At 39.6% G+C, this 27,035-nt stretch overlaps 1 protein-coding gene across 11 annotated transcripts in view; it reads right to left on the reverse strand.

Annotated features, from left to right (window-relative positions):
• Positions 1 to 27,035, reverse strand: part of PLEKHA7 (pleckstrin homology domain containing A7) — a 152,860-nt gene that overhangs the window by 51,185 nt on the left and 74,640 nt on the right. For 9 of the 11 annotated variants that reach the window (XM_081925823.1, XM_081925826.1, XM_081925822.1 and 6 more), the window contains 5 exons: positions 19,812 to 19,895; positions 10,134 to 10,245; positions 6,745 to 6,849; positions 4,833 to 4,905; positions 3,855 to 3,955 (listed from right to left, as the gene is read on the reverse strand). In XM_081925823.1, the coding sequence (XP_081781949.1) occupies positions 3,855 to 3,955; positions 4,833 to 4,905; positions 6,745 to 6,849; positions 10,134 to 10,245; positions 19,812 to 19,895 (475 nt within the window). The remainder of the gene's footprint in view (positions 1 to 3,854; positions 3,956 to 4,832; positions 4,906 to 6,744; positions 6,850 to 10,133; positions 10,246 to 19,811; positions 19,896 to 27,035) is intronic. The other 2 variants (XM_081925825.1, XM_081925818.1) reach the window with 1 other exon arrangement.

Consider the following 27,035-nt stretch of genomic DNA (forward strand, 5'->3'; position numbering starts at 1 on the left):
TTTCACCAGGGAAAAGAGGGGAAGACAGAGATAAAAAGATTAGGCCATTTTTTCTCTTATAATGCCTTTCCATAAAAATAAAAAAGCAGAAGTCTGAATAGATCCTTAGAAGCAAACTGTCTAGAAGGATAATTCAGCGAGCACATTTTCTCTTCAGGGGATCACATTCAATAATATTTTAAACATGGAGATCTGTGGAAACGCCAACCATTTATTTCCCTTTTCCAATTAACTACATGTTCTAATATTCCAGAATTTAATGTAGCACATGCAATGGATAAGGAAGCAAGTTTCAGCATTTATGCATTAATGTATAATGTTTCCTTGGGTATCTGTCTATGGGAATTGCTTCCCCGACAATACTGCCCTATTACAGTAATTAATAAACAGAAATTAATATGATGGTAATTGAAGCAAAGTATAACAAATAATTTAGCATTACAGTTTGAAAACTAGAATCAAGTATATTATGCATGTACCCTAATGTTTAACTCATTGCAGGGGCATAGGAAGGGGGACAGTGGGGGCGGTCAGCCCTGGGTGTAATCCATGAGGGGGAGTGACAAAAAGGTGAGCCCCCCGCGGTCTGCCTTTTTGTCACCCCCCCAATGGTGGACTGCCTCCACTGCCCCCCCTTCCTACACCCCTGCCTTTAGCCAGAGGAAGGGACCCATTGTAATAGGACTTCTTTTTATTTTTTATTTTGGAAAAAAAATTGTATTAAGACCTTTCATAGTACATTACAATAAAAAAGCCAATCTAAACAGAAATAGAAAAAAATAAAATAATAATACAGTCTTCTTTCACAGGTAAATCTTAACTTGTGCCATACAGAGAGATGTGAACCCTCCTAGTTCTCAGCTGGGAACTTCCCTATCTTTTTTCATCCTCCCACCCTGGAGATCTTCCGTTCCCTGCCTATTTTTCAACTTACTTTTTAATATTTAGATTTCCCCACTTCAAATTCAAATAACACACATTATTGCTATGCTTTTTATTGCAAACTGCATTAAACAGCACTAAACTGATTAGAAAAGTTAGGTATAAAACTAATGAGTGATAGAATTCTGGTCAGGTGGTACTTTAAAGCTGACGAACAATGGCACTTTAACAAGCATTTTTAAAATACTGCTTTGGAACTTCTAGAAAAATTAATATGTTCTTCCCTTCTAGATGATGATATACAATTTGAAGTGGTCTTGATCTGAAACCTTGGATCAGAAAGCAGATGAATTATTTAACAAGAAGAAATATAAATACTTTAGGCCATGGTAGGTTTTCTTGGAACAGCATCAAGTAGATATCTCCTTAAAGCCATCTATGATGTCAAATATGCAGAGATGCATACTGATATCAACTGGAAAGAATATAATATTTTACCCGAAGGATTTTGGATGTAATACAAATATGCTGATATTTCCTTTAAGAAGCTTCCCTCATTGATCCCATAATATTAAGCTTAGGAAGCAGGTTCAGAGTTTAAGCACTAATAGATGATTAAAGGGTAACATGCATTCAAATATCATCAGCAGAAATAGGTTTTTTTTTCAGCTACTCAGAGTATAGATGATAAATGTGCATGCTTTGAAGTTCAGTCATTGCATATACATATTCCATTATATAAATAACCTAGTCTTCATTGAAGTGATGCTTAATCATAAAAAACAAAAGTACATCTAAGTTAAAAAGAAACTAAAAACCAAGACATTCCTTGACATTTTAAATTTACAGTTAAGTAAACACCTTGCACATCACTGTTACCTCCAATAAGAATTAAGGATTCACAGTGCACTGTTATACGTTATGTAGACAGACGTAGGTCACATTAAGTTTAGTGAGACTTGCTCCCAGGGTTGCAGCCTTAGTCATGCATAGCATTAACAAAATTCAGCATGTTATTGAGTAGGCATGCAACTTCATATATTTTAATACAGGGCTGAGGCAATCAATGCATTGCTGCAGCCAATCCAAAATTTGACTATATGTTGAAATGACTAACCAAATGCAATCCAACTTACACTTTATATTTTAAAAAGCCAGGGGTAAGATTCAATCACACTACCACCTCTCTGAGTGCAAGTGGGAAGCATTTGTGCATGAGAATGGGGAACAGGCATGTTTCTTCTGAAATCAACTCCTTATACCTTGAACTTATACTGCTGATCTTGAGAGGGGTTTGGGTATTGAACACAAGATGCTCTTTGAAGGGCTGAGGTTAAAAGTCCTCCTCTGCAGGCACAGCCAGCCAGTTTTTTAGAATGAAAAATCAAATTACTGCAAGACACTTTTAAGACTGTTGGAACAAAACACTGTGTTGGCTGATTGAATTTAGTAATATTTGTAAGCCTCTTAAGAATTTTGTTATTCCTCTATGGACAGGGGTACACCAAAAGGTGAGACTACACTCCCAGCTCTTCTTCTCCTTCGCACAAATAGCTGTAATCACTGGGTTGCTCAATTCACAGCTGTTTATTAGGGACGTGTTACATCTGATTTCTCACTGAATATAATCTGGCAGTTTCTTCTTAGGAGGATGACTCTCTGGATATATGTGACAGTCTACCTTTCAGTACGGCACACCATGTTTCACCCCCAATATCCTGATGCAATACCAAATAATTTTTACAGACAAGTTGACCTCCTTGGAGCCTTCTCCAAATGGTTCCAAAAATGAAGAACTAACCTGGAAATAGAACACATTGCTTGGTGTCCCCTTAATGTTTCTAAGTAACACCCCATACACCAAATAACAAAAAACAACCTCAACACACAAAAACACAAAAAGGGGGCAAGAAGATGAAACAGAAAAAGCTAGCAGGGATAGCCTGGCCACAATGACCCTTGAACTGGTAATCTCAAGAGTGGGTTATTGCAATGTATTGTATGTTGTGCTGCCTTTGAAGTTGGCCTGGAAGCTGCAGCTATTGCAAAACGCCGCAGCTAGGCTTTTAACTGGCACAGCTTACCAAGGAGTTGCATTGGCTGCTGATATGATACAAAACCAAGTTCAAAATGCCTGCACCAACATGTAAAACCTTATATGGATGGATAAAACTGAACAGAGGACTTTCCCCCTTATCAATCTGCCTGGAATCAAGCTCCACTGTAATGATAAGTGTTCAAAGAACAGCCCAAGTAATAGGACTGCATACAGTCACAAAAGTGGATTTAAACATTGCCATACTCTCGCACTGCAAAAATATAGAGGGCACATTATCACAAATTGTTAACAGCTCCATTTAGTGAATTCAAATTAAACAAGCACTTTGAAGCAAAATGATAATTTAAACAGAAGAAAAACAGTATTGCCGAATCATGTACTGCAAACCTATGTATATTTATTTGGATGTAAACTCCACTCTACTCATTTAAACCTACTTCTGAGTAGCATTGGTTTAATGATTTGGATAGACAACAGAGAATCATAATTTAGACTAACATAGGGAAACACACATTAAAGCAATGAATAACATTGTGTTATGGTGGAACAATGATCTGGTCTGATAATTTTCTTTTAAGAAAGGAGATACATTGTTATAAAAATATAAGAATGTTCGAAGTCCTACAACTGCATGCAAAACCTTCTACCAGTGCACAGGCACTCTCCAGATTTCCCTTCCAACTGCAACATGTCACATTGCATTGAAAGCTATTCAAGGAAGACCATCCAATTTTACAGGGAGGACAAGCTCTGTGGTGGAAAGGAGAGGTTCTAATACATATGCAAAAACTATCAGTGGCTCTTTACATTTTGCTCCAGATATACATGAAAAATGCTAGGAAATGGCATTTCCCAAAAATGTATCATGTTTACTGTTTAAAATAAACACAAACTTTGAAATTACTAAATTTACCTTAAATGAGTACTTGCGGTTTATATGATCTTCAGGTCCAACTGTAGATATTACATAGCTAGGCAATGGTATACTTCCGAGAACAGATTCTTCTCTGCTGTCTTTTGAATGAAGAAAGAAACAAATTAACTTCCATATTTCAACCGAAACACAAAATGTATTCATGCTATCAAGCATGTATTGTGCAACAGCCCACATCTTGTGTGACTTACGTTAGCTGCACTATGTGTATAACTTGTGTGGTTCTTTGGGGGGCAGTTGGGCACACAACAGTTCCACAAGCCATTTAGGATCCCAGGAGCTAGTAACTGTACCATTGTTCAACAGCAGTAGATGGCACTTGAGATATAGGCTGACAGAAAGGTTATGGAGGGACTAAACCTTGGAGGGACAAGGTGCACTCAGGGTTCCAGGTTCAATCACTGGGTAATGTGAAATATCTCTGCCTGAAGCCCTGATTAGCTGCTGCAAGTTAGAATAGACAATACTGGGTGAGAGAGACAAAAACATTGATCATTTTTCTGATAATTTCATGTGCTTTATTAATGTTATGTGTGAATCTCCTTTTTAGCAACACAAACATTTTATGCATCTCACAGGCCTCTGTATTTTCCAGTACACTGTTATTATTTGTGAGGAGCAGAGAGAAAGAAATACTCCTAGCAATCAAGAATTGTTTGAAGGAGACAAATTAGAGGGCGAGGGAAGAGAGAGAACTGTTGTCACTAAGAACTGGGAGTGGCAATTGGTTTGCACAGATGTTCTTCAATCAAAAAGGTAAGAAATGCATAGATTAGCTTCCATAAATGACTCCCTGACATTAATGCAAGCAGGAGGTAGGGAGTTGTTCTCTAGCATTCTCCCAGACATTTTGAACGCCAAAAAGCTCAGTTTCTAAGACTTTAGAAACAAATGTAACATTTGTGCTCAGCTCTCAGTTCCACAAAAAATATTAAAAGCAGACCTTTATTCACTAACCTTTGTAGTAAAATAAACAATAATCAGCAAGCACAAACCATCGCCTTTTCCACAATCTCATGCCAGAGCTGTCCTAAAAATACAAATAATAAAATACCAATTTTTTAACACAGACAGTAGAAGAAACGACACAGCACTAAACAGAATCTGAAATGTATATATATTTTCTTTAACATATGAAAATATGATCATCAACAATCATGCAAAGCTATGGCATAACCTGCCCAGTATCATGATTTTCTCATGCTACTTCCCAAAAGCTTAATTTTTTGTTACTGGGCGTAATCTAATTGGTGCTCTTAAGAACATGGAAGGCTTTTGATTCTGCAACGACTTCCACTAATAAAAGTGGAACTTTCGCTTGCAGCCCCCATGCTGCTTTCTGCCCTCCTCTGGCGAGTCTCCCAACTCTCTTGAACTGATTTTCAGGGCGTGCTGGGGGAGGCAGAAAGGAGCCAGAAAAGGCAAAAATCACATCTATTTCTTTATTGCTAGTGGAGCCACCCACTGGATCAACTCTTCCATCACTAATTAGATACCATTATTATGAAGAAAAAGCATATTACAATTAGTGAATGCTAGTTAGAAGACATCAGTAATGCACAAATGACAGATATTATTAGTATGCTGGATGGATCAAGATCAGTGGAGCAGTAGTGGCAACTGTATGATATATCTGAACATGTTTATGTTTTTAATTCTGTATAGCTTGGGATAGGTTTTCAAGACTGCAGTGCTAATAATGATACGGGCAGAGTTCATCTTTCATGTCAGTAGAACACTGACAGGCACTAACCGCTGACCTTTTTGTTTCCAGATAGTTGACCTGCCTGGCTGTTTATTACATGCTGCCTAGGGCTGTGCTGTAATTTTATGCAATAAAACTAGTTATGTTAATATACGTGCAGGACACAGTAATTTGCATTGTGATAATTTTTAAAAAATGTTAATTATATTTATAGAGTCTGGTATTTCATACTTATTGCCTCCTGGAAAGGTGTTTAGGTTACAATCTTTCAGCTTGAACTGTTCACATTTTGATATGACTAAGCTTTTATCCGCCTCTGCCTTAAATACACAGCATCCTAAACTATAAATCTAACACTCCTACACTATATAATTTGACAGCTGTGGTACTTATTCACACACACACACACACACACACACAAATATTACAGTTGTGTTAAAGCTCTTATTGGTGGTCTATTTTCACCTAACAATCACGATCTGTTCATAAGTTGCCCAAGGAAAAACAGTCGACTTTTTAGTACACTATCTAGATAACTCATTTGCAGAACTACCTGCCTATTAGATTACTCGTAATATAAACATGTATTTTCCTATGTTAGATTTTCTACAAAGACTGTACACTTATACTAGAGACAGAAAACAAGGCAAGAAGATTTGAAGGTCAATTCTGAGATTCCCTGATCACATGAAATTTGAATTCCAAGAACTCCACTCCAGCGGAGGAGCAAGCTGCTCAGGCTCCTGGGGCAGCACGCCCAGGGGCAGGGCGAGCTGCCAATAGGCGTGGGGCGAGTTGCCCACAGGGGCAGGGGGAGGGTGGAGCAAGTTGCCCACAGGGGCAAGGCAAGTCGCCTACAGGGTGAGGGTGGAGCGAGATGCACCATGGGGGCTCCGGTGTCTGTCTGCCTGCCTCCTCCTACTCAGCTGACCTACAGGAGAGATGCGTGGCTCGGGCGCACTGCAGCCCCCGCAGTGAGTGCCGCCTGGCATTTTGTCACCCCCCTCAGTGGTGGCACCCAGGGTGGCCCACACCCACCACAACTCACTTCCCCCACCTCTGCTCCAATCCAGCATTTTCAAATGCTATGCGAAAAAAGGTTCCTTTTCACCAGGCAGTTCTGATTTAACTCATTGCAACACATAAATATAATTACAAACTCACCTGCTTATGAAGCCAGCCTCTCACCACAACAGGAACATTAGGGTTTCTCCTTATAGCCTGGTCTCTTTTCCCAAAACTGTGTATTTTATTGCCAGATTTTACCACCTTCAGACAAGTATAATACAGCAATAGTAAGTGCATGACATGAGCAAACATAACAAGTACACATACAATGTTTTTTTTTATAATGTTCCCTAATTTGTTACACATAATGTAGTGTTTAAATGATTTTGCCACAAAATGGGTATTATCAGTTACTACACAATTACACATGTTTCCATTTCCTCTACATCTTTTAATTCTTTCTAAGAATCCAGTTATTCAGCAACTCCTTTCTGCAGACAGAACATCCTCAACTGGGGGTATATCTAGCAATTTATCATTGTATCTTAGGGCTATTCTGAATATTAATATTAATTTATGCTGGTCAAGTGGCAGGAAACTAGCAGAAGTCCTTGGGCTTCTGAACCCAAATTCAGTCTAGACTTCAGCTTTTGTGCAAAACCCCTCCTGCTTAAATACTGGTATTTTGAAATCAAATCTTCTCTTTCAACTCCTTAACTTCGCACACTGACCGCACTGATCAATTATGTTAATTGAAACCATGGCATAAGAATGAATGTATCAACATGTTGGCTCCTCAGGATGAGATCCCAGCCACTTTCCTCCTCTCTGGGCTTTTAACACTCAGAGTACTGTCTGAACCCGGGATCATGGTTGAGGTCATTCTTCCTTGACCATGATCTGTAGCCAAGGTTTGTCATGTGGTTAGATGTCATAGTCAAGAAGGAGAGACCTTAACCATGATCCCAAGTTCCGAAAACCTTGTTTTATCTGCCATCCCACACTGACCTAAAAAACTAGGAGGAGCAAAGTAGGTGTGAGCTCCTCAGCAGGAGCCCAAATATTTGCCTAGTCATGGTAAGTCATACCCATGCTCAGAGTGATGTGTGAACTAGGCAAGTGAAAATCTGCCACATCACATTCACTTCCCACTGTAAGTCTTAAATTACATTATTCATTCTTTCTCTGATTATATAAGGGGGCAGGGAGCCTAGCCCTGTCTTCTCCCATCCTTCTGTGTAGGCATGTCTGGAAATTTACCAAAGTCCTCTTTAAGGTCAAGTATGCAGCTTTCTCCTTTTCTATTTTCTAGTTTTAAGCACATAGTATTATATCAATATTGATTATACATGGGTAATATATTCAATTTCTGCCATGAGCTTAGGGTGGCATTACATGATTGCACTAGTGAGTGATATATCATTTTATTCCTCAGTATAGTAAAATCCTTAAACTCTTGCCATAGACACAAATCTTAATTTCAGGAGCAGAATCAGAATCACTATGACTGAATTTACCATAGAATAAAGCTGTTCACTCTTGGTTAAGCTCTTTCTACCTTCATGTCTATGTTAGGAGGTATAATGAGAAAATAAATCTACTTAAATGTAGGCTTCGATAGGGGCCATAATTTCCCTGAAGTGGCTTGCTAAAACCTGTCTTTTTTTTTTTACTGCACATCACATTTTTATAACTATTCAATAGCAGGAATTCTCCAACAGTGTCATAAAGGGCTCCCCAGTCATGAAAGAAACTGCTGAAGCATCCTCAAGCATGACAGCCAGACAAAGACAATACCTCTTTTAGCTGGTTGTCCTCTCAACCTGAGCATGGGGAAATGAGTTACAAGAAGAAAGGAACCAGAGACATATCAGCATGCAACAATCTTTACAGCTCTTCACCTCAGGGGCATACCAAATTAAGAAACAATAAGCCATACTTGACCCCACTAGCTATTTCAACTACACAAACATACAATCATTTGAATGATACTGCTTGGAAATGAGCAAAATGATACTTTATGCCTCAACAAGAGCTACACAAGAGTGAGACTTGGAGGAGTATCCTAGTAACGATCGTTACATATTTTTTGTTTTGTTTTGAAGCAAAATGCAACTAAAAACTTTTCCAGTTTCTAAAATAGGGCTTTATACACCAAAATCAGCACCTTGAACTTAGTCCAGTAGCTAAATGGCAGCTGGTGCAATTATTTCAATAGCTGGGTAAAGTGCTGGCCTGATCCATCTCGCTGTTCCACAGCATGACAGGAATCTATTGGATTCCATTGGTCTCCAGGAGTAGATCATCACAATCTGTCTACCACCCCTGCAGGGAATGACTGAAGCTACAAGTACAACCTCATCATGAAAACAGGGTGACATCTACACCCCTCTTTCCAGACGATGCCTTTCTCCCTCTGGAGCAAAAACTGAAATCAATACTGTGCTCTGCCCTATGTGTCGGATCAGTGACAACCTGAGACAGCCTCATGGTTGTCATGGAAGCTATGAAGTCATGAGCCAGAACATCCAAGGTAGCTTCAATATGGATATTCATCAAATACCACATACAAGACCACCTCTGCCAGAGAAGCTGCTGGACAGCAGGGTAGACAGTACACCAGCAACAACTATAGATTACTGTGTCCTTTGCATGATACCAGGTGCAGGACCTCACAGTAAGCTCCAAGACAGAGGGTGTTCCCAGTGATGGAAGTTCTACGAACCATAGCCACTCCTCTCTTCCATTCTGTCCCCAGTTCCTGTAAGCCAAAGCTTATGTTGCACTGAGTATCCAGGTGAGTGCAGCCGGGTCAGATCAACTCCTTTCAGCACACCCACCCAGGGTTCAAGAATACACACCAGATCAGCACTCTCATCCAGGAACAAATAATGGATAACAGGTCAGTGAGCACAACAGATAAGCAACCAGGAACCAGCCCATGGCAGTGGTGGGAGCAAGGAACAAGGCATACATAGGTTTGTCCCCATCTTCCATGGTAACCTATTGCCTCCCGCTACCCATGATCACTGAAACTGGGATGGCATCACCCATGCCCTTCCTTCTCAAACTGCTCCCAAACATATTATGCAAACAACAACAGTCCATCAAGAAAATCTACCACAACCAATTATACATAAACAGAGCTCCCTAGTCCATAAGGGGACTAGGGATTTCTGTTATCAGAGCAGCTTTATAAAACGACACTGTCAAATATAATGAATGGTGCAGCCAAACACAATGATATATATATTTTTTAAAGATTTAAAAGAAATGCTTAAAGCTGATATTGTCCAGGTAAACAGTGTGAAAGAAAAAAACTGAAAGCAATGAAACAGAGAACATGTACCACAGTGGTTAAGAGAATCAGGAAGCTTCTAGCTCAAATCTTAACTCAGCCATGAATCACTGTATGACCTCAAAATGACTGATGTGCCATATCTGTGCAGATCTAATGAAGTGCAATGATCACCTTGCCCAAGGGCTAAGCTCAGTCCTTGATACTGTTCACATTTCAGAATAAGGGGGGCGGGTATGTGTCTTACCTTGCAGCCAGGTTTTGTATCTACAGTGGATGTAGTCACTGCAGTAGATGTTTCACTGACCATGCTTGAGGGTCTTTGGTTTATCCGATGCTTGGACATAAGTGAATTTTGCCTAGGAAAAAAAGAATAGGGCATTTATGACATATTTAAGCTCCCCCACCCCCCTGGGGCCTTTTTGCTCTTGTATAAGCATGCCACAAAAGGATAGATGGAACTTGTGAGCTTTTCTACACTTGCGCCAATGCAGTAAACTGTTCACTTACAACACCTTTTATTACAGATATCACTGCTAACAGAAGCATGCTCATTAAGTCTGTCCTGCAATCTAAACACTATCCTCTATAGTTCAGCTAACAGATGTGCATTAATTTACTTACATCATATTTAAAACATTTATACACTGAAATGATTTTAAGAGCCGAATAAGCTGATACAGTCAGTAACTGTAATTTTCTGCAGAGTGCAAGAAATTTTTATTTAGTTATTTCTGTACATGCAACTGAACAGGACCTAAGAGGGGCACATCAGGCCAACACCAGCTTCAGGCATTACAAAAGCCTGGGGTCCTACCCAATTTGGACTAGCAACTACTTCCTGGCCAAGCTCACTCTCAGCTCCGACAACAACCTGGAGGAGATAGTCTCCTTCCTGATGAAGCACCTGCTCCGGGGGAGAGTGGTACCCCTAGTGGCCAATCCTGTGTCACAGGCAGCCAAGGATGTGTGGAGATAAAGGGCCACAAGGTTAAGAGCGCTGGAGTGTGCAGAGGTTGAAATGAGAATCAACACAGTCAGTAAGCAGAGCAGGGGTGGCGAACCTGTGGCTCTCCACAGATGTTGTTGGACTACAACTTTCATCAGTCCCCAGTCAGCATGGCCAATCATCAGGGATGATGCTTTCAATCAGTTTCAGCTGGTGGCCCAGCTGCACACCTATCTGGATAAGGGTGGCCTAACTTTTGTTGTCTATGCCCTGGTAACCTCTAGGTTAGATTACTGCAACACGTTATAAGTGGGCTGCCTCTGAAGATGGTGCAGAATTCAGTGGCCAGGTTGCTTACCGGGGAAAGATGGTTTGAGCATATAATGTCAATCCTGATCCAACTGCACTTACTGCCAATTAGTTTTTGGGTCCAAATGTAAGTGCTGATTTTGACCTCTAAAACTTTAAATGGCTGAGGACCGCAATACATTAAGGACTGCTTCTCCCCATATGAACCAACCCAGAGCCTGCAATCATCATCTGGGGCCCTTCTTCATATGCCTCTTCTGCAAGAGGTTTGTTATTATGGTATGTATTTCTGTGTTTTAATATTGTAAACCACTGTGTGATCTTTGGATGAAGGGCAGTATAGAAATAATAATAATAATAATAATAATAATAATAATAATAATAATAATAATAATATAGTTATTGTTAAGAAGATACAGCTAAAACCACACATCAATATTATAAAAAATAAATTAAATAAGTTAAGAAAACTAATTAAGGGAACAGGAGCAGGTAAGCAGCGCCTACTTTGGAGATGAGGTCAGTGAGTGCCACATGAGTTTTTGTTGCTACTAGTTAATGCAAAGCCAGTATTAAATAAAACATCAACCATTCAGGATTCATTTCAGCATGAGACCTAGTTCACTCAGGTGTTTCAGTTAGTTTTTGCTCAGATGATTTCACACTGCAAGCAGTAACCAAGGCTATAATGGGCAAGAAATTTTGAGCTAGGTTCAGTTCATGTGCCATGGAAATTGAATGTTCTTGCCATTAGCAATTATTTGGAACTCTAGCAAGTACAAAACAGGGAAGCTGACTTACTGACTCATAATATCATCTTGACTACATGATCCTCTACATGTCAAATTTAAAAAGTAAAGCACACTTTTCTGCTGGTGGCTTATAAATTTCCACTACAAAAACTCAAGTGTGTTTATTTGCATTAGAAAGCTGGGAACACACACACACATATATACATATATATATACACATAAGCTTTCATACCAGGGCAGCCTACAAACTGGAAAAGCAGCAAGTGAAATAAATGCCTTTAGCTACCAAGTCTCTGAATGCCAGGAGATAACAGACAAGTGTGTGATTTCCCACATTCATATTTGTAAGACTGATCATGTTGCCTCTTCATTTTTCCATTAACTATATCAAGACTCTTGATTTTTCCTGCAGATATGAAACCATTCTTATAGCTTCTCTCTTCCCAGAGCATCCCCATTGTTATGACAAATCATGTGAAATATTTCATTTTATAGAATAAATATAAAACCAAGAATTTCTACTGAAAGGATAGACAGATGAGAAGAAAATTCCACCCAACTTAATGATGGCAAGGGTGGAATTTTAATTAATTTAAAAGAAAATTTTATTCCAATTTTTAATAGTGGAGTGTGGTTTTTTGGAAGCTGAACAGTACAATTCACTGACATACAAAAACATGCAAATAACCAAAACACAAACCTGCCCTATTTGACGGAAGGAATGTTAAATATAAGATCATGTTTACCTTTATGTTCAGGGAATAAAAGCAGCTAATTCTTTAAATGGAATACTATGAACTTTTATGAAGGATGAAAACTCAGCACACAGTAGGGGAGGAGCTTTCTAACTGTTATAGCTCATTACACTTAATAAATGGCACATTTTAATATCCCATCTATATGCTAAACACGATGAGCATACTCAGCTTATTCCTTTGTCATCTGCCCATTGTGTTTTCCTTGCTGTGCACAGAAAGAAAAATAGGATTTCTTATTTCACTTCCTACTATGAAAGTCGGTATGTGCCTCTTTACAAGGTCAGAGGTGGGTGGGTGTTTCTTTTTCAGAGCAAAAGAGCTTGCTCCTCATGTTTCAGAACTAACTTTGCCATGCACCACCACTAATCTACTAGGGAAGTAATGTTATGCTGACATTTCTCATTAAAATCTAACCTGGTATCTGTAGTAGTGGTGGTGGTATGCCAAACTAGCATAAATGAGCAAGCTTATTCAAAGTTCGTATAAATTAACTGGTATGGAATTGTTTAAAACATTTGACTGAATAAATAAATTACTTTTGTCGTGATCATTGTGAATACTGGAGACAGTAGCAGCAACAATGGCCTGCTTCAGGTTCAATGATTAAGGGGTTTTCTCAGGACAGTGGAGGGTGTGTATGCTGTGTCCTGTTGGTGCAATGCTGGTGGCACTCACCCTTCTTCTGATAGGAAATGCTCCATCGGTGGAGACAAAATGGGGGAGGGGTTGAGGAGGGTCAGTTGAGGAGGAATGAGAAATGTCCCTATTTTCATCTGAAGTATGTTGGAGGGTATGGTCTTTAGTGTGTCCATTTTGGACATCACAACTATCAATGGTCAGAGTAAATTTATTGATTGTTTTTATTTTTAAAAAAGTATTATTCTTTGGTAGATTTGCAAAAAGAAAAACACACACCAATAAATAAATGTTAGAAAATGGCAAGATTAAATGCAGACACACAAAGCATTTTTCGAAAAATTAAAGAAAGCAGCCACTACAAGCTGCCTAAGGGAGGAGGCTGACAGCAGCAGAGAGGCAACGGGATGCTCCCTTGCCACCGCTTGGGACAAGTGCCAGCTCCTCCTCGAGCTTGGCAGCGGCAGCACTGGCAGGGGAAATAGCGACATTTTGGGATCAAATCAGAAGCCAATATGGCTTTCATAATTCCAGGACTGACCCTGGAAAACAGGGAGACTTGGAGGATATGAAAGACAAACTAACCAGAATTGCCTCAAAATAATGGTTCACAAAGCCATTTCTTGTTGAGTTTCATTGTTTCAAAACATGGTTTGGAGGCAAATCCAGTTACCATTGTTTGTCTGATCTGAATGTTGTGGAAAACTACAGTTGGATTACAAGACAAGTAGAAGTGCATGAGCCCACATGGTGTTCCTGATTGCCAAGAAGTGTTTCGTGCCTCACATTTAGGTAGCCCTTGAGCAGGTTCAGACAAACCTTGGCTTCCCAATCATAGTTTCTCTGGAAAAAAACAGCATGTTTGGATGGCACACGAAGCCAAAGGCCATCACCTGTTGTTCCCTGAACGAAATGGGAGTGCCAGAACACAGCTTTTGCACATTATGGTTTAAACAAGGCTCCCTTCCCGCACCCTTCAGATATTTTGAACTACAACTCCCATTATCCATGACCATTGACCATGCTGGCTGGGACTGATGGGAGCTGTAGTTCAACAACTTCTGGAGAGCACCAAGTTGGGGAAGTTTTAAGCAAACCATACAACTTGACTTAGATTAGCTTCCAAGATGGTGGCGCGTGCAAACACTGCGGCTGAGAGCTCCCTGGAGGGGAGTCAGGGTTTGTTAGGGTAGTTTTATGTAGTTTTGTAGTAGTTTTATGTAGTTTTGTAGTAGTTTTATGTAGTTTTTCAATTTCATTGTTCTGCATGAGACAATGACAATAAAGATATCGTATATCGTATATTAGTGTCATATGTGCCAGTTACATACAAACCAGAAAACAATGGTTTGAGCAAACCATAACCTGCCTGCAAATTAGAATTGGAAACTACCAGTTTGAATGTTGTTTTTCAGTCCAGTGTTGTACAAGCAAACCATGGCATGCCACAAAACCAGAAGTGCAAGAGGAAAACTCATCACGTAAGTGGGAGATGAATGGGACTGAATCAGCACAAGGTTCATTGCATCCTAGCTGAAGAATGGTTGTGCTTGATTAATATTCCAGGAATGTAGTACAAACTTTCAAGATCTATTTTATATCATGCAGCTTTATTTTCATAATAAATAAATGGGTCATACTCAGAGTAGACTCACTGAAATCAATGGACTTACACTAGTCATGTCTTTTGATTTAAGTGGGTCTACTCTGAATTTGACTTGGTTGGTTTCAAACTGACTAAGGTGAAAAGGAAAGAATGATATGTCAGTATCAGTAAACACATTTTGCTAGTTCTACATATTAATTAAAAATCAAACCCACACAGCAGTTTTTGAACAAAGCTATATGCCATTATGCCACGGGAGATTTGGTTGTGTATGTCATAGAAGGGGGCCAGGAAAAACAAACAGAAAACAATGAAGTATTATTTAGACTCAGAAGAATAAAAGCAGTTTAAAAGGACAAGGTCTCTGGAGGACAAGGAAGATGCTCAATTTTGCCAACAGAAAAAGGTTGCCACATTAAGTTAATTATCTGTTGCAGAATCAAGTCATAACACGCTAGTTAACAAAGTCAATTTTAACTGAACACATCTATTTAATAAACCTTAATTAGGGTTTTATACATTAAGAGAATAAATTTTCACTACCTTCACAAATTATAGAGACATGTGAGAATAGATGAGTGCATTCTTTTACATTTAATGACAGTTGTCAAAACCAATTTTAAAATAAGTTACTTTAGTCTTTTGGTGTACATAGGCTCACATGCAAGTAAAAACATGATACATTAGTTGTGCCAGAAGTAACATGCTTCTTACAAGTGTTAATTTAAAACAGTTTCTTTGCTTGCTAGGATCTATCCCCATTTTTAAAAGGGAAAAATACTATAGCTTAGAGAAAGTGTCAGAATATGGAAGAAAATGTAGTTATGCATGAATGAATGTGGTGGGGTTTTCTGTTTTATTTTATACCAACAATGACTCCTATTCATCTAAACCAAAGTGCTCTTGCCATACTAATTTTAAAGCATCAGACAACAGAGTTTGTTAAACAACCTGCACAATTTGTAAAAGGAAAAAGAGGACTCAAATTAGCAACATAAAGAACAGAAGGTTGAGTCTAAGAGCACAGCTGAATGCGGCTATACTGTGCAACATATTGCTGCACAGAAACCTTACAACTTCTTATCTACCTTTAACACAGCCAAAGGGGAGCTCTGACAAATTGGCTGTCCTGAATGTTTCTGTGGCTGTCACTGATATTCAATGAAAGAATAAACGAAATAGGTAGGTAACAGCAATTCTTGGGTCATTGTTCATTATTTCTCCTACAAAAGAGCAACCTATCAGACAAAAACAGCTAGTGAACATGACAATCAGCTTCATGGTTTCATTCAAGACAGGCACAGGTCGGCCTCCAACATCTACTTGGGATTAATTATATTTTTAGCACCCAACTGTTAAGCTGATCCCACCCTTCAAAAAAAAGGCAGTTTCATTAAAAGGTTTTGCAATATTAGATGCTTGCATATGCACTATTTAAGAATTCGCTTAATTTTTATTTATTCTACCTTGTCCTTCCTCTCACAATATCCCAGGGTGGCTTAGAACAATGATCAAAAGCTAACACTAAAAGCAAATTAATTCACACCCCACAATTGGTATGGATGCCTTCCATTTAGACTTTGTAGGAAGGCTGAGTTTCAGAAAGTGGAAGAGACAGAGCTCTTTAATAATAGTCTCAAAGTTTATGACCTTTTTGAATAATTTATCTTATATATTAGCATATGCTATAACAGTTGCTGTCTTCTTTTCTCTACATCAGAGGAAAAAGATATTTTTAGTATTTTGCTATCTTATTCACTGCCAAGAGAGAACATACGTATGGTGATTTACATAAAGAATTCTATTTGGCAAATAAACACTTTGAAAATTATTATGCTGTCAGAATCATCTATACCCAGATAATACATTTGTCTTCCTCAGCTAATATCTGCACCTTTTACACACTTTCCATTAATTAATTTCACTGGAGTTTCTGCAAATTTCCTGATAGATTGCCCTCAAAAGTTTCTTTTCTGCAGTTCCTTGCTAAATCATAAAATCAAAGAACTGGACAGCTGGAAGAAATACAAACCTTCATAGAGGTTTTTTTTATTTTGCGATAATGATCTAATTTCTGACTTATTTATAGCATTTTTTCCCTCTGTGTGTAGCTTCACCCTCAGTCTCCGCTTTTCCAGACTAAATATACCCAAATCTCTCAACCATTCCTCATAAGGGCTTGGTTTCCAGACCTTTGATCATCTTGGCTGTCCTCCCTTCCAGCTTGTCCTTAAATTGCAGCGCCCAGAACTGGACACAGTATTCCAGGTAGGGTGTGACCAAGGCAGAATAGAGTAGGACTTTTACTTCTGTTGATGCATCCTAGAATAACATTAGGGGTTTTTTTTACTGCTGCAGCACACGGTTGACTCATGTTTGATCCTTTTCAGATACACTATTAGCAAGTCAGGTGTCCCCCATATTATATTTGTACAGTTGGTTATTCCTGTCTGATGTTTGTTTCAATGGAAATTCTTTTTGTTAGCCTTGGCTCAGTTCTTCAATCTGTTAATGTCACCCCAGTTCTGTCTTCTGCGGCATTAGCTACTCCTCCCAGTTTCATCATCTGCAAATTTGATGAGCATCGCCTCAATTTCTTTGTCCAAGTCATTTACAAAGATGTTGAACAAAGGGCCTAGGATTGAACCCTGCAGCAGAACCCTAATTGCCACTTTTTCCAGGATGACGAGAAACCAGAAAGCGAGTATTCTCTGGGTTTGGTCAATCAACCAGCTTGCAAATTCACCTAACAGCTACCTTGTCCATCCAAACTTTTACCAGCTTCATTGCAAGAATATCAAAAAGTTTCACTGAAATAGAGATACAGATAAAGATGATGTCCTTCCTCCAAAAAGCAACCTTGAGCCTTTCACATTTTCAGCTAGTGAGAGATCTGAGAGATGAAAAGAGGTATCTCTAGGAGTTCTGGCTGAGTTCACTGGCAGTCATTGTCTCATTATCAATTTTTAACATCTTCTGTCATCCCTATTTTATCAATCTGTGGTATACTTCTGGATAGGATTGTCACACATCCATGCCCTTTCAAGTGACTAGAACACGGTGTGAAGTGAGAAGCAGTATGTGAAAGACTGGATAAAATTTACTATATGAAGTATATCTTATGTTTCTGGAATAAATGGTTAAAAAAAAGAGACCTATATCAAGTAATTGGTCACTAGCTAATCAACTGTTGGACTGAAATACTAGATACTGACTGTGACTGTAGGACTGCAGGAAAAGTTGCAGAACTTCAGCAATTAATTGTGGACTAAGCAAAGTTATTAGATGTGTTTCTGTAGCAGCACTGAAGTGATATGATCTCTCTCTATTTATGGCAAAGCTCCAAGGGGCCACATGCCAGTGGTGGGAAAGACCAGAGTCAGAAGTGGATGCACAATACAAATAAAGGTTACCTTTGTGCAGCAGACGAGTTTTGACACACACTCTAACACTCCTTGCTATCATTCATCTAGGCAAGCAAGATGCATTGTCAGTGTTCAAAGGCATATTCCATACAAAAACACTTAGGGGAATGTGGAAGATGGCAGTTGAGTGTTGTGGCCTGTAGAAAGTTGATGTGGCCTGGGGAGAGTCCCAAAGGTCAGACAGAGAAGCCTGGGTTTGGCCCTTGGCTTGATGTTCCACAGCCATTATTTAGAACTATGTGAATGAACCTCAATGAGCCTTGACAAACTTCAGGATTACTAGCTCCTCCTTTCCCCTCTCCTCCTCCTGTGCAGCCAGGAGAATGACTTTCACAGAGTTTAGTTTCATTTTTAAAGAATCTTGGGGTAATATTATTTTAAACCAGGCATCCTGGATTTAAACTAACTCCATAGTTTCACAGTAAGGCTCCTTCATGGTTTATGAAGCTGTAAACTACCTTTGTTGTTGTTGTTGAGTCGTTTAGTCGTGTCCGACTCTTCGTGACCCCATGGACCAGAGAACGTCAGGCACCTCTGTCCTCCACTGCCTCCTGCAGTTTGGTCAAACTCATGCTGGTAACCTCGAAAACCCTATCCAACCATCTCGTCCTCTGTTGCCCCTTTCTCCTTGTGCCCTCCATCTTTCCCAACATCAGGGTCTTTTCCAGGGAGTCTTCTCTTCTCATGAGGTGGCCAAAGTACTGGAGCCTCAGCTTCACGATCTGTCCTTCCAGTGAGCACTCAGGGCTGATTTCCTTCAGAATGGAGAGGTTTGATCTTCTTGCAGTCCATGGGACTCTCAAGAGTTTCCTCCAGCACCATAATTCAAAAGCATCAATTCTTTGGCGATCAGCCTTCTTTATGGTCCAGCTCTCACTTCCATACATCACTACTGGGAAAACCATAGCTTTAACTACATGAACCTTTGTTGGCAAGGTGATGTCTCTACTTCTCAAGATGCTGTCTAGGCCTGTCATTGCCCTTCTCCCAAGAAGCAGGCGTCTTTTAATTTCGTGGCTGCTACCACCAAACTACCTAGACGAAACTATCGTGAAGCTGAGGCTCCAGTACTAAACTACCTAGACTGTTTTAAACCAGGACCCTCAGGTTAGAATGCAATGCTAAGCAGGGATTCTTAAAAGTGAAACTAAACTTGGCAGAATTTCTTTTCCTGGCTGTGTGAGAGAAGGAGGGAAGAAGGAGGAGCACGCAGGTTTGTGGGTTTGCTTTGGCTCCTTGAGAGTTGTCCACAAAAACCTAAGACCCTGACCATAATCTTTGACTTCAGAAAAAATTCTGATTCTCTAAAGTTACTATTTCTAAAAAACTTTTTAGTATCAATGCAGAAGGTAAGTTTGCAGTTGGGAATAATGTTGATAAATAATGTATTTTAGTTGTACATGTTTGCGTTTATTTTGCAACACAAAAATTCAAATGTTTACAACGCATCCTATTTTGTAAAAAGTAGTAAGACTGATCAATCTACTTACTCCTCTTGTAAAATAAACTCAACGTTTTCTGGGGAAAACTGGCCAGTCAAAGGATGCCTAAATGTTGTGGTCTGCTGGTTGTGGCTGAAAGGAAAATCAGAATGTAATTTAATACCAAAGCAAGGACAACTCTGAGAAAATTACAACTTTTCAAAAATATTTGCTCTGCCCAGTTGCTGATCTTACAAAGAGATCATATTTCCTGCAGTGCAGCAGGAACATTAGATCCTTTTATCTCTTTTGTCACAGGCTTATTGAATCTATGAGAGATCTACTATCCCATTTAAGTCCAAAATAAGGACATCATTTGTTACATACACTTCTGATATTTAATAGAAACAAAAAAAGTGTGTTTCTGTCATCACCACCAAATGCTTGCTTCCATATTGAACACCGGTTACATTTTTTTTGTACAGGCAGGAGAAACAGAGTCTTGTCTCAAAAAAATAAACGTTCCAAGAGATAAATTCTATACCACACACTCAATGTTATGCTGTACAATCAGTACATAGAAAGTAAACAGCTCTAGCAATAAGAAATGTTGCTGTCAACATTTATTTCCCCAATATAGTTTTGACTTTAACTGATCAAAATTTAAAACTAGCTAAAGCTATTGTACAAATGATCTCCACTGATGAGACTGGTGTGTTATTGACCTATAATGTAATCTCAGGGAAAGTTTGTCAGTGTTCAGTAGTACTGTATAAGGCTCTCCTATGCTTTCATAAAGGTAAAGGTAAAGGTACCCCTGCCCGTACGGGCCAGTCTTGCCAGACTCTGGGGTTGTGCGCCCATCTCACTCAAGAGGCCAGGGGCCAGCGCTGTCCGAAGACACTTCCGGGTCACGTGGCCAGCGTGACATCGCTGCTCTGGCGAGCCAGAGCCGCACACGGAAACGCCGTTTACCTTCCCGCTGGTAAGCGGTCCCTATTTATCTACTTGCACCCGAGGGTGCTTTCGAACTGCTAGGTTGGCAGGCGCTGGGACCGAGAAGCGGGAGCGCACCCCGCCGCGGGGATTCGAACCGCCGACCTTTCGATCGGCAAGCCCTAGGCGCTGAGGCTTTAACCCACAGCGCCACCCGCGTCCCTAGCCATTCACAATTGTATTCTTCCTACAAAGATATAACCCTAAAATGATACTTGTGAAGAAGGAATCTCCTAGTCCCTGAGCTGGTATTTTGGCATTTCTTGAACTCTCTGTGGCAGAAAAACTGAAGGGACTTTCGCAAACAATTGGCCTGGCCGCTTACTTTTCAAAGAAAAAAATGGTGAACATCACACCAGCTATCTTTAAGCTCTGGGGCATTCCTAAAGTAGGTCTTTGGATTCTGACCATACTGCCTATTTGCATGAAGCATGTTTTTTAGACAGCATATGCATGAGCTGTGTGACGGGTATGCAGCCCCTGTGCACAAATGGGAACAAACCAGAAGGCCACAGTTAATCATAGCTGTGCAGCATATAATACAGTGGTACCTCGGGATGCGAACAGGATCCATTCTGGAGCCCCCTTCACATCCCGAACGGACAACAAGATGCAACGGCACGTCGGCGCATGTCGCGTTTCACCGCTTCCGCGCATGACGTCATTTTGAGCGTCTGCGCATGCGCAAGTGGAGAAACCTGGAAGTAATGCGCTCCGTTACTTCTGGGTTGCCGCGGAGCACAACTCGAACACGCTCAACCCGAAGCACATTCAACTCGAGGTATGACTGTAACTGAGAACTAAGGTCGGTAGTTACTAAACAAGTCAGGTTTAGTAAGCCACCTTTAAACCACAGCTTTATATCCTTGCTGACCTTGAACAAATTAGCAAGTTCCCTGAGTTAGAACATAACAAGAAGTTCTTCTTGTTCTTCCTGGCTTGTTTCTCTGTGCAACAACAAAGATCGTGAGAGTGCACGGCTCATAGAGATCATCTGAATATATCTAAGAGGGTGACAAAATGCATCCAGAAAAGCTATAAGCAAATAGAAGAAGAAATTAAATATTCAAAGTACGCTATGTAGCTAGCAAAACCTGTTCCGTATCTACTGGAAACAACAACAGTAAAATCCCTCCAAATACCAGCAATGGAGATAGTTCCATCTCCTTAAGAGCTATATTTAAACAGTCTCTAACAATAGCTCTTAAATAAAGCACCAAAAATGGCAATCAGTTCTGCCTAAATTCCTTCACTGGTCCTCAAAATATTTCAATTAGCATCCTATACTTTGAACAGCTATTTAATCTGGTTGAAGTACATTCCAGTAAGATACACCTGGCTTTGGAGGTCAGCTGTTGCTCTTTTCACCAGCAAGCGCTATTCAAATTCTGTCCTTTCCTGTTGGTTAATTATTCCTGCATGGCTCAAGGTTAACTGCTAAATACCTTTTTAACAGGACTCAATAGATTGCTGAGTACGGGGGAAGAGAAGACTTGCAACTGGCTGCATATTTCCATGTCTGGGCAGGTTAAATCAGACATAACACAAAACACCTTTTCTCTACACATTCCTACACTTCTCTTTTGTCTGTTAATTAGCTTTCCAGATTTATATCAAAAAAGTTCCCATTTGATTTTTTTAAATGCACATAAAAATACAGGATGTAATTAGATTCATAATTTTGAGATCTTCCATCCCAGGAGTAGGTACTGTATTGAAGTTATTAAATCACCAGGAGCACACACAAAATATGTGTTGCAAATCTATGCAAACAGTAATTTATAACATGTTTATCTATCACAACCAAGCTTCAATTATTTTAAACTATAAACTCAAAATTTACAAGGCCTGGGATCCAATATGCTACTTTAGGCAATTCCATTATACTGACTAAATAAGGTACTTGAGATACTTAATCCCTTCTTCTATTTGCTTATAGCTCTCCTGAATGCCTGGGAAAAGTGGAATGTGAAAGGAGTTCTCTTATTCATGAAAGAACTACTCTGGATCCAAGTCATTGTCTTCAGTAATATACACAGCCTGACAATATATTAAATATATGGATAAATTATAGGTATCTTTGACAAAATACTGGCTACTGTAATATAGTAATAATGTATTGATGAGCAATACTGGATTGATCAGCTGTTTAACTGATCCAGTTGAATGTCTAATCTGATGAACTTGCATATCTGGCTTAATTTTTAGACCTTAAATTATAAAATGCAGGTTAAATCCCCAGCATCTCCAGATAGGGCTGAAGAGTACCCTATCTGAAATCCTGGAGAGCTGCCGCCAGTCAGTATACACAATAGTGAGATGAACCAATGGATTCTCACCTCAAAAAACCAGGAAGACGTATGAAACCAACCCACCTTTATGCATAGGGAGGCCCCACCAAAAACTCCTCCATTCCCTGGCTCTCACCCAGGGTAATAGAACAAAGAGAGTGCCCTGCATGGCATGACCCAAAGAGATGATACCCTTAGAGGTCTCATCCTGCAAAGCTTGCCCTGCTGCTAGGCACTCTGACACCCACAGTGGCATTTCCTATTGTCCCCGAACAAAATGCCAGCCAGAGCGCTCCTAAGCAAGCACCCAGAACTAGCTCAGTTGATTAAATCAAGAGTTAGTGTCACGTCCCTTCATACCCACTCTTGAGCTGTCAGAAAAGTTCCCACTGCACTTAGTTCTCAGCAGGACATTAGTTCTCAGCAGGGCAGATGTTTCAAGACCAAGGGGGGGGGGAATACAAGGGAACAGTCTGCCACCCCAGCTCAGATGCTACAGCCTCTGCTCCTCAGCATCAAAGAGGCACCAAAATAGTTGAAAGATGTGCCTTTCCCCACCCCCACCCAAACAGTAGCCAGAGCTTTCCCAACGACTAGCTCAAGTGTTGCTGGCCAGGAAATTAAGGGTTAGTGTCATGTCCCATTTCTCCTCTGACTAGCATTTTTTCTTGGATATACGAGAGATGATGCCATTGCAGTAGAAAAAGGTGAGGAGAATAACATGCTGCAATGAATAGTCGTCATGCTAGCTATAGCACCATGTTTGATGGAATTGAGCAGATAAAAAATGGGAGAAATTTAAAACTCTTCCCTATACAGTATTGTATTATTTAGCGTTTATTTACAGAGAACTCTGCAAATTAGGTAATATTTCAGCATTCTCTTGATTTAAATCATCATCTCACATTACGTGAAGGTTAATTTATCAGACACTGAAACATGTACTTTGTTTCATATCTACTATAAAAATGAAAAAAAAAATGCTATAAAAAAAGAACACTGATTGCTTTGGTATATGACTCCAGCACTGCTTTGTTTGTAAGAAATATTTTCCACAACACAATAATTCAGCACTTTGATTAACCACCAACAACGTAAAGTCTAGAAATCTAAACTTGAATCAGCAAAACTTTAGGGAAAAAACATCTTCAAGCTAGATCACACCAATAAGTTTTTCTGTCCCAACTGAGAAAAATGATTTCATTGGCTTAAAATTTAAGATAACTTAATGGAGTTCACAGAAGTGACGTTCCCCTTCTCTCTTCCCTACAGCACCCCTTCATGCCCCACCCCACATTCTTACAGAAGGCTTCCCCATTGTCCAAGGAGGGTTTTTGAGGAATGCAAGTGACTGTTGGGGAGGGGAATGGGGAAACATTATTGCCATGACTTTCCCTAGGTTAACTTACGCTAGGATCCAAGTCAGTAAATTTTTGAGTGCACTATACAGCACATTAACAACAACAACAACAATTTATTTATACCCTGCCCATTTGGCTGGGTTTCCCCAGCCACCCTGGGCGGCTCCCAACAGAATATGATGATGATGATGATGATGATGATGAAGAAGAAGAAGAAGAAGAAGACAAAACAGCAAACATTAAAAACTTCCCTAAACATGTTATCGCAAAGAGTTGTCAGTTTATTTTTGTTATTTTTTTCAAAAAAATTATACACTGCTTGATTGTTTAAAAAACCCTCAAAGTGGTTTACAAAAGATAAAATAGTAAAATCAAGAAAAATTCCCAACCTTACTTTAAAACATACAAAAGTTAAAAGTACTAAAACAGACTGAAATGACCTCAACTTTCTAAGCATCAGGGAAGGCTTTTCTAAACAGGAATGCACCAAAAAGAGCACAGTGAAGGTGCCTGCTTGATCTCAATAGGCAGAGTCCAGTTTAGTTCCCAGTCACATCAAAGACATGAGGTGAGGGTTGTCAAAATAGTCACCTTCCTTTTTCTTCTTAATCAGCCAGCATTTAATAGTGCATTCCTGTGCATACCGACCTCAGAAGAAAGCCTCATTAGTTCAATGGGGCTTATTCCCAGCTAAGCATGTAGAGCAGAGCTTTCCAAACTTTTCATATTGGTGACACACTTTTTAGATGTGCATCATTTTGTGACACAGTAATTTAGTTTTACTAGCAAACAGGAGCTTAAACTAACCCCTTTCCAGCCCCGGGAGGAGCACAGGGAGCATTCACGCAACACACCTACACACTGCAGCTGACACACTGTTTGGAAAGCACTGACGTAGAAGAGTAGGGGTGCTTAGTTTACCATATATTAGCATGGAGAAACAACACCTCATACTAGCATAAGCTTTTATATTTTACTATCCCCATATTTATTTACTTAGACAATTTAAATACCATTTAACATAAAAGAACAGTTTTCCTGCAGAGGAGGAAACGAGTCCAGAATGAGCTGTCATGGCCCACTTGTTCCACTGGCATGAAGTGGAATCTTTCAGAGGGGTTTCCTGAATGCTGGAGAACCTGAACCTCACTCACCAGATTCACTTCCTGCCAGCTCCATTGCTGGTCAAGAGCTGGAGTTCTTTTTCCAACCATCCAGGGAGCAATGGAAGGTACACATAGGGCCTTATAATTTACATTCCCTCCCCTCTGCAGAAAAGCAAGTCCATAGTAAGTCCAAAAGTTTGCTTTACAAGAAAAAGTAATCAGCTTTTCTGTTAGTTTTTCTCAGTTAAAAGAATGGGATCAAGGAGATTCATGAGCTTTGCAGATCTAGTTATCAACTGGACTTTTCCTGCTATGGGGTAACTGCTTGTTTCCAGCTTCCTTGTTCTGAACAACATCTACAAAGGCAAAAATGAAAACCAGTCTCTACCATTCTGCCTGGATCTGGCTTTGCAAAATAGACATTTAACTTTTAGAAACCTGTAACTGCACAAGTACATGATATTTCATTCAGACCACCCTAGGATAAAAACAGTCTGGTTTATTAGTCACATTTCCCCCACCAATTTTTAAAATGGAATCTTTAATAACAAACAAGTTACAGAAAAGGAAATGAAAGAAAAATTTGTTTTAAAAAGGTAAGTTGTCGTAATTGCCAATAAAGAAGTATAGGTTATAGCTATGTTATTTACATACCAAGAGGGAAAGGATGTATGGCCTATAATTACAAAGGGTTTCATGGACTAAATTAAAACAATTCCAATGAGAAGATAGAAAATAACCTTGAACTGTACTAAATCCCCACGCTCTCATAGACTCGTGATACTTCTTGCATTGTACATTTGCATGCCATATGATTATCCCCTAAGCACAAACCTAATTTTCCATGTTATCACATTATGGGTTGTCGGTTTAAACCCTCCATGCCTTTCATGCTCAAAAGCTTTGTTGTGCTCATGCTGGTGGCAAACAGGTATCGTTGGGGTTTTATGTAAGGAATTGAGGAAGCCCCCACTCATTGCTTAACAAGTTGAAATATATGTATTAAATAATGATTGTTAAGACCCATGCGAGATGGTGGAAGCTGAAAACTGTTTTCATGAGGTTCTGAATATTTTAAAGGAACCAGCTGTGGGTGCAAGTGTAGGAGGTTAATTAAAACTTAGCTTGATGGGTTAAGTTTTCTAAAGGTAGTATTCTTGTTAGAGCTACAGAATAGTGCCTTTGTCTATCATAAGGAGCTAATCAAAAGAAATGAAGCAAAGGGAGCTCCCTGAAGTTTCTTCACTCTTCTTACTTCAGAGACCTGAAGGAAGTCTTCCTTCTTTCTCTTGAGCTAGCACTAATAATTTTGGGGAGTTTAATTTGCAAAGGAAAAAGTTGCTGTTTCTGAGAAGACAGAAGCAGTTATTGAAAGCCACAAAAATGCTTTCCAGAATGGAAAATTCACAGGATGAAAAGTCGCAGCATAGCAAGTGCTTTGTCAAGAAAGGAAACACTGGATAGCACAAAGCACCACAGATCACTTACTTTAAAGTGTAGTTATCACAAACTGTCTTGAGTAGGGCAGTTTTGCACCAG

Source organism: Podarcis melisellensis, assembly GCF_964234715.1.
Source record: "Podarcis melisellensis genome assembly, chromosome: 1".
Lineage (NCBI taxonomy): Eukaryota > Metazoa > Chordata > Lepidosauria > Squamata > Lacertidae > Podarcis > Podarcis melisellensis.